The sequence below is a fragment of the Rhodamnia argentea genome, chromosome 2 (assembly GCF_020921035.1).
Source record: "Rhodamnia argentea isolate NSW1041297 chromosome 2, ASM2092103v1, whole genome shotgun sequence".
Classification (NCBI taxonomy): Eukaryota; Viridiplantae; Streptophyta; class Magnoliopsida; order Myrtales; family Myrtaceae; genus Rhodamnia; species Rhodamnia argentea.
Genome location: NC_063151.1, coordinates 4,244,475 through 4,256,862, shown reverse-complemented (window position 1 = coordinate 4,256,862; position 12,388 = coordinate 4,244,475). Strand labels below are relative to the sequence as shown.

At 40.8% G+C, this 12,388-nt stretch overlaps 2 protein-coding genes across 5 annotated transcripts in view; both read right to left on the bottom strand.

Moving 5' to 3' along the window:
* LOC115748931 overlaps nt 1–12,388 on the bottom strand; it is a 34,163-nt gene that overhangs the window by 15,482 nt on the left and 6,293 nt on the right. The window contains exon 1 of one of the 4 annotated variants that reach the window (XM_048274295.1): nt 11,371–11,449. The exons of the other annotated variants lie outside the window; for them this stretch is intronic. The gene's annotated coding sequence lies outside the window, so the exon portion shown is untranslated. Of the gene's footprint in view, nt 1–11,370; nt 11,450–12,388 lie in introns of those variants that run through there. 4 annotated transcript variants of the gene reach the window in all.
* On the bottom strand, nt 9,055–10,288 carry LOC115748937 (snakin-2-like). Its single transcript, XM_048274390.1, has 5 exons — nt 10,177–10,288; nt 10,029–10,077; nt 9,570–9,937; nt 9,161–9,163; nt 9,055–9,082 (listed from the first exon to the last, which is right to left on the bottom strand). The coding sequence occupies exons 1-3, from the start codon at nt 10,252–10,254 to the stop codon at nt 9,756–9,758; spliced, it is 309 nt and encodes a 102-aa protein (XP_048130347.1). The 5' UTR covers nt 10,255–10,288; the 3' UTR covers nt 9,055–9,082; nt 9,161–9,163; nt 9,570–9,755.

Below are 12,388 nucleotides of genomic sequence, written 5' to 3'. Positions count from 1 at the left end.
AACCTATTAATCACAGAGGAAAAGTCTAAACATAAATGGGTAGGATGAAGAGTAGTTACCCAATCAATCCTAAAAATGTTGTAAGGATGTCAATTGATTCTAAACTTTTCAATTTTATTAATGTAATCCTAAATCTTTATGTAAAATTATAATATAATCTTTCCACTTAACGTGATGTATTAATTTAATTAGCTTTCCCACATAGCATGTTATCATTAGTCGGTGTGATTAAAGTACGGTCATGGACATATCATCAAGTGAGTCGGATCAAATCCACGAGGGCACATCATATGATATAATATATACTATTAGATACAGCTGGGAGTCACCATGCAAATTATTGAGAAGCTATCAAGTTGCTCACGAACATCCAACCCAACTCAACTCCGCCTTATCCGATTCACCAACTCTAAAGTAAACTAGGGTCTCTTTTCCCAGCACCAGCAGTATCCTTGATCACAAGTCAAGGGCTTTGAATCTTGCTCGATCAATCGTTGACCAGAGCTTAAGCTGGATGGGTCCACCACCATTCGAAAGAGCACCACCACCCTCCTTCTTTGCTAGTCGTGCCGGTTCCGACTACGAAACCTAGGACACGTTATTATACTGGAGGTCAAGCAAACGCCAAACGGAGGTTTACAACTTCAGAGGTTTAAGATAAAGATGCCAAGATCTTTATCAGTACGCAAACTTTGACAGCTAAGAAAACAGCACCTCGGTCATAGAATCGAACCGTTTCAGAGAACTCTAGAAATTACTACTCGAGTTTAAGAGCCGGTGATGATCGATGAGTGAGACTAGATATGCTTTTAGTTAGCTACAAGAGAAATTTTTTGTAAAATATGTCTTGAATTTCATGTACTCGGTCCAATTTATCACTTGATCCAACATATTTTTCTGTGCGGCCCAAAAATGAAGAAAAAAATTGAGATTTAATTTGTGATGCGAGAGTTGGGCCGATAGTCAACTTGGAGCAAGTGAACAAATCTTTATAGCGGTATGAACAGATCTTTATGGGGGTTCGGGGGCAACGTCCCCGAGAAACTTTTTTTGAGCTCTATTTATACTGCGGCTAGGATTTTTTCATTTAGATTGAGGATTTTCCTCACATGAGAGACTTGTGAGCCGTGTACTTTTGTTCAGTCGATAATATCAACTTCTGTAATCTATACTCTCTTTGATTATAGTGGAATCTTGTTTTGCCTCGTCCGTGGATGTAGATCACCTTGATCGAACCACGTAAATTCTTATGTTCTGTGTTTGCTTTTCGTATTTGTTACAACAGTTTGCTTACTAGCTTGAGCACCTAACGAGCAGCTGGGTCTCATCCTCAGGTCATCGGAGGCTTGCTCTCAAATCCTCCTTCGCGTCCTCGAGATTAATACCTCAACCTCGTGCCCGATTCCATACCAAGAATCCGCGTTCAAAATCTTTTCGAGACATTTTGTTTGCCTCTCCAATTCAACTTGAATAGGTCTACGGGGATTCTTCAAAATCATACTGCTCTAAACTATGGTCGTCATGGCAACCCATAGCGATCAAGTTATCCGTGCCAGATTAAGCACACTAGATGAAGTCATCCTCGATTAGCAACCGTCCAACACATTAGAAGCGAAAACCTATATAAGATGAACCCTTAGTCCATATGATTCCAGATTTCCAAGGCTTTTTTGTTGGCTCCACCAAAAACATCTGACGCGTCATCATCCTAGGCTTGGGTTCAAGGTAGATGCAGTGCAGGCAATGTCCGGTTCTGGCCTCCTCCCTCGCAAAACGCCTCTAGATTAGCTCTCGCTCACACCTACTTCGACGTCGTATCCCCAGACGCATCCTTAGCTTTTCCGCTCTCGCCATATATATATATATGACCATCCTTATCTCTCATTTCCTCACAAAACCGAGCTCACTGCAATACCCACCTTTGTACCTCTGTTTTGAACTGCAGATTAATCACAGAGACAGAAGCTCCAGCTCGATCCTCAGTCAGCTATGGCCGCCTCCAAGCTTTTGATTGCCTCTGTCCTCCTCTGCCTCCTCCTACTCAATCTCAACGAAGCTGCTGATCAGATGGTACGTCGAAATACTTTGCAATTTTTCGACGCTACTATCCATTCTCACTCTGTTTTCGACACCTTCTGATGTCGACCATATACCTATGCATGTATTCCAACTGTTGCAGGAGAGCACAAAGGCGGCCCCGAGCTCCACTTAAGGCAAAATCGGTGAGCATACAATTAAGTCGTCTCTGTGTGTGTCTCTTTTTTTCTTTTTTTTTTAGGCACTTCGTGCGGAATTTCTAGTTATATGTACATGGTAACTTAGCTTATGAGCATCCGACCGAAAAAGAAAAAAGAAAACTTAGCTTACGAGCACAGTAGAGTTCACAAATGCATCCGATCAACACGACAGTGAAAATGTTTGGACAGGTTTGTTGGATTGAATTACTAATTCATGCCCATCGTACGAACTCTTTTTCAGACTGCGGTGCCGCCTGCACCGCCCGGTGCCAGCTGGCGTCGAGGCAGCGGCTCTGCCACAGGGCTTGTGGGACATGCTGCGCGCGGTGCAACTGCGTTCCTCCGGGCACATCCGGCAACCGCGATGTCTGTGCCTGCTACGCCACGATGACCACGCATGGCGGCCGGCTTAAGTGCCCATGAGACCGGACTTCCTAAAGCCCTAGCCCCGTACTCTCTCGCTATGAGTATATCTCTACTGTTCGCCTCTTTGGGTGTTGCGATATGTGTAGTGGTTTGTACCGTTAGGGAACTGTGTCATATAATGCAAAGTTTTGTGCTTTGTATATACGTTGAAGAATGTGGCGGGTTGGGGCGCTTGGAGACATTGTTATGTGCGTCCTCGTTTACGTAAACAGACTTTTGTGCAGTACGTATGAAAATGGATCGCAAATAAGTCGAGGGTCTCCGCAATGAAGTGTTGTACAAGGAAATATTTTCCAATATGGTCTTGTAATTTGGAGTTCTTCTTTATTTTTGGTAAATTTCCTGACACTAAATTTGCAACGACCCGCTACAGTTGACTGCAAGAAGTAATCTTACGAGGCCAAACGGTCCGAACAAAAGTAATAGGTTTTTAGAACGGCGAAGGGGGCAAAATTGACTAAATTTTGCTATGAGAAAATGAAATTACACATAAAAGAAGAAAAAGGTAGTAAAAAGGGGGCTTTTCTATTGGGATGAGCCAATAATGAGTGTGTTTAAGCTAGGGGTGTGCATGATCCGGGCAGGTTCGGTCCCGGTATGGAATCGGGGACCAAACCAATAGTCCTCGTCCCTAAATTTTCGGGACTAGGGACCGGGACCGAACCGACCCGGGACCGGCGGTCCGGTCCGGTACCGATCCGATTCCAGTGAGACCGTTGATACCAGTTTCTTATAGAAATGTAATATTTGGATCCAAACTAACAACATTCAATCTCAACTATCTAACCTAATAAACACAAACGTGACCATCGTATAATCATCACCTGAGTACTTATAATCCTAAAATAACAAAAAAAGACTAAATTAGGAAGAAAAATACTTAAAAAAATCGAAACAGGACTATGCTCCAGCATCATCTCCTCGAGTTGGAAAGAATCAAGCTCAAAGCAGGATTACACTTGTACTTCATTGAATCCTAAAGCGAACAAAACAATGGGCTTGCATAATATAGTGAGGACAAAACACAGATTGAGTCAAGAGAAAACACGATTGGAGACTGCATATTGACAAACACGATCTGAAGCTGCATTACGAAAGTGAGATGCGAGCGTCGAGCGAAAGGGGAGGAGTGAGTGTTGAGCAAAAGATGGGAAAATTATGTTAACTAGTTCTTCAAAAATTTCTAATTTTTAGGGACTTATTCCATCTTCATCTGTCTAAAATTGTTCTCCCGCCAAATAATTCAAAGAGGGTTTCTCGACTTCTTTGGTGCTCCTCAAAAGGTTCTTGAATCTTTGGCGGGATAACTTTTCTTTGGCGCCTCTATTGATAGCTTGCTTTATCGATCCTTGATACACTTCTCAACTCTGAACACACGGCATTATCTTTGCTACTTGGACTACTCCTAGATAATGTCTATAACCTAGTTGCTGTTTCACATCAATCAACACCTACAGTCAACCTCATGCACTCTACACGTGGTTTCTGATGGGTTATATCCTAAATCGAATCAGAATAATTACACAGAAAATAGAAAAATAGATGACACACGAATTTACTTAGGTTCACTCTTCACTCTGCCTAGACAACGAAACCTCCGTCCAATGTCCGGGCAGCGGACTCCCGACATTCCGAGTGCGGGGGTCATACATCGTCGGTTCATACTTTGATTTCCCTAAGCTCACGTGGGCATGCCCAATATGAGAAACAAGGATTTCCAAAGTATTCGCCAACTACAATAGTTTCTTCATGTTCTGTTGAAATGTCTGTCCCTCACGTGTTCATCACGTATGTCAATTTTCCACATGTTTTGCACGTGTGTCGATTTCTCACATACGCAACACGTGTTTTGACGGACGGATTATTTTGAGTGCCAACAATTTTACTAATTATCAATGAGTTTTATCCAATTCTTCTACCCTACGATAGTAATATGAGCTGGTTTTATCCTATGTTTTGCACGTGTGTCGATTTCTCACATACACAACATGTGTTTTGATGGACGGATTAATTTGAGTGCCAACAATTTTACTAATTATCAATGAGTTTTATCCAATTCTTCTACCCTACGATAGTAATATGGGCTTGTTTTATCGTATTATGGTTTACAAACTTTGATAGTCAATGACCGGTTCCTCGGGTTGATATTATAGCCAGGCACATCCACTAGAAGCAAAATGTGTAATAAAGTGGCCGGATTAGCTAGGGCCCTACAATTAGCGGGACTTGCCTAGGCCAGCACAAAGATGTCTTTCGCTCTTGTGACTCGAGTCGAGCTTGAGTAGCCTAAGTCGCTAGGTTCATGATCAAGTCTAAATGAAAAAGAATTATATATGTGTGTGTTATGGATATTCGATAAAGTTTGATTCATGGGAGTAATGCGGTTGGACGACCGAAGATTACAACTCAAGGAGCGCGACCCGAGTGTCTCTAATAGAGAGAGATATAACTCTGGCAAAGGAAGCTTAAGAACCTGCTAAACTTTTTTTTTTTTTAATCTAACGTGGGATTTGTGGCGTATTTCAATACGCCCTATAATCTGTTCTAAACAAATAGCACTTTCCGTAAAGCAAGGAAAATGGTGGAACACTATGTGAACAGGATTTACCGGAAATGAGTCAATTGGCATCAACTCGCATATGTCAAAGAACAAAAAAAGACAAGAACATAGAAAAATGAAACAAGAAGTTTTTGACTTTCTCCTTTTCATGTTCGAACTCAGGTGCCCCGCCCTCATCATTTAAGGGAAAAATTATCAATAAAATTCTAAATATATTACAATTGTACCATTTTCAATTTTAAATTTATATTTTTTGCTAATAAAAATTTATGACTGAATTGATAAAAAAAAATTTAAAATAGAATTAATACAATTATAATATTTTTAAATTTTTTTTGTAATTGTCCTTTAAATGAGATTTTAAGGGAAGAATTTAGGTCCTTGTCGAACAGATAATTCGATTTACTTTTTTCCCCAATCGCCTTTGCACGTGTGAAATTCATCCCACGTGGGTTCGTGGCTTCCATTTTTTTGTTTTTGGTCGGAAGCTTCCGTCTTTTTGAACGATGACAACCGCGTGGGGTTTAGTTCTTTGAATGCGCTTTAAATTGTTTACGGACATGCATCATTAAAGCAAGTCTCCCGACACTTCTTAACGTTCAACAATGCTGGACAGATGGGCAAAATGATGGGATTATGATCGTCATCAATTCAATCGCACTTTGAATTGAATGGGAACATAGATCATTAAAGCTAGTCTGCCAAGACTTCGTAACACTAAACAACGTTAAAGAGAGATGAAACGGCTCGCAAAAATGATGTGATCGCCAATTCTTGTCGTCTGATGGAACGATTTGAGTCTGCCAAAAAGTACTCGTAATCGAATAATGACATTAAGAAATCAAGCTCGTGAAAGTTTGTAACTTAGAGAATCAAGAAACCCTTATCGAATGTATGTGCCTCCTTTTGGACAATACTATCGTATTTTTTTACGCTCGTGACGTATGCATATGGTTATACGATGGACAAAAGTTTGGAAAGTTTTAGGATCAATACTCTTGATCTTGAATCACAAATAAGTATTAATAAATTTCTAGTATTGACTATATGTCCACGACCTGTTAGAGCATCTTGTTAGTTTCATAGGTGTCGATGCACAAATCTGGTCTCGTGGAACTTTGACCCAAAGATTGATTTGCACCCACAAAAATGGAAAAATTACTAATGAAAAGAAAAAATTTAAATCTTTTACACTTTTGCCAATTTCTAAATATTTTAAGTCTGCCGATTCAGTCCTAAATATTTTCACATTGTGTCAATTTAGTCTCATTAGCCGAAAATTGCTAACGTGGACACAAGTGCTGGCGTGAATAATTCTTAACAATATTTAATATTTTTTCGATTTTTTATTTATATCTCTTTTTTCTTTTTTTCTTTTTTTTAATTTCTATTCTTTTTTTTTTAGAATGAAAGGACAGACACTTTGAAAAACAGGCAGTGCGGTTTTGCTGTCATGAAAAGGCATAACCCATTGATATGGCTTCTGACGTTGTTAATGGAAACGAGACTGCCTTGTCCAATTCCCATTTTTCCATTTCTCTTGTTCGATTGAGACTCTTGAGACACGTAATGCAGTTTATCTCCTTTCCCGCCGTGCTCGAACATATTAGTTTTGTTTTATCAGTATATGCGCGCGCGTGCATGAAGAGAAAACCCTGGATCGAGGGGATCGGCCAGGGCCACCGTCCCTTTCTTCCCAGTTATTTGATTCTTGGCGTAATTTTTTTTTTATTACAAATATAATAGCATCTAATATTTTCTAATCGCCTTCTGATTTATGTATTGTGAGTTTTCACATTAGCGGCCTCACTGTGGTGTGGTGCGCCTTGCCATTGAGTTATGTATCAAGCTTCGCCTACGCTCATCTCTGGCCGGTTATCGGGTTCGGCGGTCTATTAGAGGAAGAAGAAAAAGAAAAAGAGAGAGAGAGAAAGAAAAATAAAATAAAATAAAAAGGAAAAAAATAAAAAAAAAATCAAAATGTTATAAAAAATTTGCCACATAAGCAATTCCCAACTAAAATTGGCCGGAACAATTGAATTGACACAAATGCAAAAAATTTAAGATTAAATTTGCATAATTATAATAAGATTTGGATTTTTTTTATTTATAATTTCCCATTATTGTGCTATATATGTGTTGCTCGTTAGATTTTGCACCTTATTCAATTCGCATTTCGCAAGATCAGAGGCTCCGGAAATCTCTCTCTCTCTCTTTCCCCCCCGTTGTTTGATGGTCGTCCTTCTCTGCCTCAGAGACGCGTGACGAAATCCGACGTGTCAGTCACGTCGGACTGGATGAAAAGTCTCGCTCCCCACACGCACGAACGTCCTCAAGATACGACATCGTTGGACCTTGCGTTTTGTCGTTTCCGCCTTTTTGTCTTTGCTTCGCGATGGGTCTAGTTTTGCTCTCATGGTTAGGACAAAATAGTATGGGTTCCAATTCCGTGAAATATTATTTAGGAGCGGAGGACATAAATCAATCGATAGTAGCACGAGATCCACTGAGTTTGATTTCTATTGTGAGTGATTATCTTAATGTCTCGCGCCGTGTTGTCTAACCGCAACCTACTTCATTAGAGAAGATATCATTTCTATTAATATCTTAGTGAGCGACCATGGATTCCCCCATTTCACATCTTTTATTAGCGGGTAGTATGAAGTAGCTATAACTCAAATCGAACATTTCTCGGTGGATGTGAAAACCTTATGATAATGCCTAGAATAAGGTTGACAACATCAGTCGTCCCTTAATCAATTTCTACGTTATGAAAAAGCAAACATAATGAGTTGCCATAGGAGAAAATTGCACCGTGATGCCAGGAGCAAATCCTTATAGGTAAAGAACGCTCTTCATGGTAAGATTTTACTAGGATTTATAAATGATAGATTGAAATAAGTGTAAACTTTTACCTCTACAGCTCACATGATTGGATATAGGGCACGTGATTAGTATACAAGCATAGCAATCAATCAGGGTAGACTGCACAAACTTGGCAGGTGAACCGAAGTTAAAAATGAAACCTACTAGGGGCATTTATGCCTGCCTCCATGGGTAGTCATCTTGGCACAGCGAGGGCAGGCGTCGTAGTTGCCGGAAGTTCCCGGGGGCACGCAGCCGCAGCGGGTGCAGCAAGTCCCGCACGCCCTCTTGCACAGGCGTGGCCGCGACGGCAGTTGACACCGGGCAGCTCCTTCGCAATCCGGAGATGTACAAGAAGAACTAAGCTCAAAGTGTTGTGTTTGGCATTTCTAGTAAAACTCACGGTACGTTTTACCATATAATCAGATTCAGCTTGGCGGATTAAGGGAAGAGAGGAGCAGCAACGTCGTACAGAGCATGAACAACGCCATTAGCTCAGAGACTTAAGTTACTTCTTAGAATTTTTTTTTTTTACAGTAGATGATTTTACCTGTCCAGTTTAATCACCCCAAGCGAAATAGTTTCATTTTGAAGGAAATTCAAAACGCTCATAGTATGTAATATAATGACGTAGATAACGGATGCATGTCTTTCATTAAGGAAGGTGCTTCTTCTAAAGTCGCACTCCATCATTGATTTGCGAAAATGACATTTTTTTTAACGGTTGAGATTTGCCCAATCACCTAGATAAAACATGGGGACTTTTGGGCTCACCAGTACAAAAGCCCAACAATCACGTGGCCATTAGAGGAACCAAGCCCAATCTCATATATGGTCTAAACCTAAACGTGCAAGCCCAAATTTACTACTTCTTTCACGTTTCAGCAACCTGCAAAGGTCGAGCTCTATACCTCACCATCAGATCGGGGGAGGAAATTATTCGATTAATCTAGTAGGTGTTTAAAATGAATATGAACCGTCAACTTAGGTGGGACTCGCACTGGACCAATATAGAATCCACGAATTCAAACAGTCCAGGTTCAATTCAGGAAATATTGTTGAGGTGTGATACATACTCCATGTCAATAGGAAAGCGGGTGTGGTCTCGGGAGCCCGCCCCTAAGTGGTTTCACAGGGGCAATGCTCCTGAACCGTCATAGGATTTTTATAGTCTGAGACAATATTTTATTAGCAGTTCAAGCTTAAGCCTATGAATAGCTAACGTTATATATACTATTTTTCGTTTGTAATTTACTGATGGAACAAAGAGTTGCGATGTGCAAATTATAGTGAAATTATCCATTAGATGTAGCCATTATTTAAATATAAACATTGTGTCTCGATTTCTCTTTTTCGCTTTTACGCTCAATTTCGTTATGGTGATGTGCCGAATCCCAATACATATTATATGTTTCATCAATCAATCAATCAACATAGAGCAAAAGAGAAAAAAGTGCCGTCAAAAGAAAATGAAAGGAAACACTTTATTCAGGATTCATAAATTACAGATAAATTGCTGAGGAATTATGAATTTGCAATTACAAACCTCTTCTTAATGAGCTTCCATGAAAGTACGACAACAATATCCCCATAATAATTAGCAGCAACTTTACAAGCTTGAGTGATTGGTGGACCGACCATCGGAAAGAAAAAGGAAGCCCAGCGTCTCAGGGACACTTGCGCTGGTTGCCACGGTTGGTCATGTCGGCGTAGCACGGACAAACGTCGAGGTTGCCGGAGGTGCCTGGAGGGACGCAGTTGCAGCGGGCGCAGCACGTCCCGCAAGCCCTCTGGCAAAGGCGAGGCCTCGACGACAGCTGACACCTGGCGGCACAGGCTCGACTGCAGTCTGCGCATCGAAGACGAAGACCTCACGTTATTCGAAGGTTATTTCCTTTTAGATTACACGAGCGAAAAGGGGAGATGAACAGTTTTTGTACCCATTTTCGGAAGCTTCGAACTGTCTCCTGCATTTCCAACTACCAGCGTCTGTCAAGGACACAAAAGGGTTGTTCTAGTTAATTTGAATGGACAGAAGAAAATCAAATACAGAATACACGAATGATCGAAACTAGAACGAGTCGGTACCATCTGGTCAGCTTCGGCAAGTTGAAGAAGAAGAAGAGAGACTAAGAAGGAAGCAATGAAAAGCTTGTGGACGGCCATGGGCGAGACTTGTTGTAGTTCTAATGACTTTGGTCGGATGATGTTTGATACGATGAAATGGGAGGGTAGAGGGTGGCAAGTATTTATAGGCTTATCGTAACAAAGCAAGGCTCGTCTCGTGGACGTCTCATTAAGATGGCCATTGGGTTGGTAGTGAGTAGCCGAGTGAATTATTTGCGGCCTGCATGCATGCGTGGGCTGTTTGGCTTTCTTTTCTGTGTTTTTCAGTCATGAACTGATGAAATGACCGACATCGTGTTCGAAGGGGAGGTTGGTTTGGTACGTAAAGTTGCATGGTTTTGTTCTTTTGATTGGTGTCGGGCAAAGGAAAAATGCATTGGGGATCGGAGCCTTAGATCGAACCTACACCAAATATGAGAGAGAGAGAGGCATCATCATCTTCCAGCTGCGAAACTCTGCACACACAGCTGTTCCTCGTTTGTTTTCCAGCAAATGCCAAACTGGAAAAGCTCCCGTCCCGAGAGCCACCAGGGATCTAATCGGATCGAGCTGAGCGGTCGGATGGACCGATGTTTGATGTGAATGCGACAGGTTTCTTGTACTTTGACTCAAAAATAATCTTGAGACCAGACCACGGCCATCACCTTGTAGGTCGAGTCGTGCAATTTGGTGCGTAGGGACGAGGTTGGCTTCATGCATCCCTGGTCGACTTATCAAACCAAAACAACTTTGTATAACCCATATGTCCAGAAAATCGTTCTTTTTTTTGGGGTAAGCGAGCAATCTATTTGTGTTTTTTAAGTGTGTAAATACGAAACCCGTAGAATATTCCACTAATCTTATCAGGTAGATAAGAGGCAACCCACAATACATATGGGCAGTTCAAACATAGAATGTTGATTTTGTTCACTAGGCATGATGGTTGAATTAATACTCGTGTATAGAACCAGAACCAGATCTACCGCTTCGCTTCGCTTCCCCGTGTTGTTCACGAATATGCGACTCTGAAAAGCAGGAGCGCTTGGGATCAGAGGACTGGAGTTTTTCTATAAAGAGTTACATGAAAAGCACAAAAGGAAGAAAAATCTTGAATACAGGGAAAAAGTGTTGGCTTTGAGCACAGAGAGCGAGAGCAAGAGCACGTTGGAGATGTACTGAAGCAAGAAGCAGTGCATATTAACCGGAGAGAGATGTTAAAAAGAGGGAAAATGGTAAAGATGGGGCCAAAAAGAAGAGCATCTCGCTCCTCGTGTTCTGAGAATCAGAGTCTTCGACAAATTAATCAGAGAGAGACTAAAAGGTTTCATTCAGTAAGCATTCATTCGTACACAAAAAGCCAAAGAAGTGAAAGAAACACACAAAAAAGAAGAAGAAGAAGGGGTTGCTCACAAAATACTAGTGAACAAGTAATCTTGATTCATGCATAAATTCCGGAATGTACAGAGCTGGGTCCATCTAAAACACCCATCTCTTCCAAATCAATTCCTTAATTGTTCACAGTTATGAACGTGGGACCTTCCCTAATCAGTCGCGGTCCACTGGTAGGTGCATTAGAACCAAGAACCACCAGAAATATATTCCCACCATAGACAGATGATTCCAGCCATACAAGAAGAAGAAAAGCATGCAAGCGCAGAAATTTGAGTTTCGAGACAAGAGAAAGGGTTATGTGGTCTTCGATAGAAGAAAATGAAGTATCCAAAAATTCGTTTACATGGACTATCTAGTGAACTCCATACTAAGCTACTGCTTCTTCCTGCTCTTCCCGAGCCTGTCGAAAAACTCTCTCATGTCGTTTAATTTCTATTGCAACTTGTCTAACTTTTAACTTTTCCTCAGCAATTTCCTTTTCCTTAAGATTGATTATTTCTTTCTCCTTTGGAGGAACCACCTCATTTTGTAGATTTTGTTGTTTCGTGACCTAAAATTAGGAATTCTTAAGTTAATAGATTACCGGATTAATTAAATGAGTTAACTAACCTAGTCCGAGCTCTCCCAAACTCTACCAATTCGCAACTTAGGCTCACATGATTTAATCAAAATATTTTTAATTTTGGAGCCACCTCTAATGTTTTGGTAGGTAGATAATATACCTAAATAAAGTATGGAAGAATACTTTATTTTCTACAAATCAGAGATTTAGGTTCGAGGGCGTAATTACGTTAATTTTTAA

What these genes read in the sequence shown, in the direction of transcription:
- LOC115748937 (XM_048274390.1), bottom strand. Translation starts at nt 10,254, where the DNA reads ATGGCCGTCCACAAGCTTTTCATTGCTTCCTTCTTAGTCTCTCTTCTT. An exon ending in TTGCCGAAGCTGACCAGATG is followed by an intron (nt 10,078 to 10,176) that starts GTACCGACTCGT and finishes TGTCCTTGACAG; the next exon opens with ACGCTGGTAGTTGGAAATGC. An exon ending in TTCGAAGCTTCCGAAAATGG is followed by an intron (nt 9,938 to 10,028) that starts GTACAAAAACTG and finishes TTCGATGCGCAG; the next exon opens with ACTGCAGTCGAGCCTGTGCC.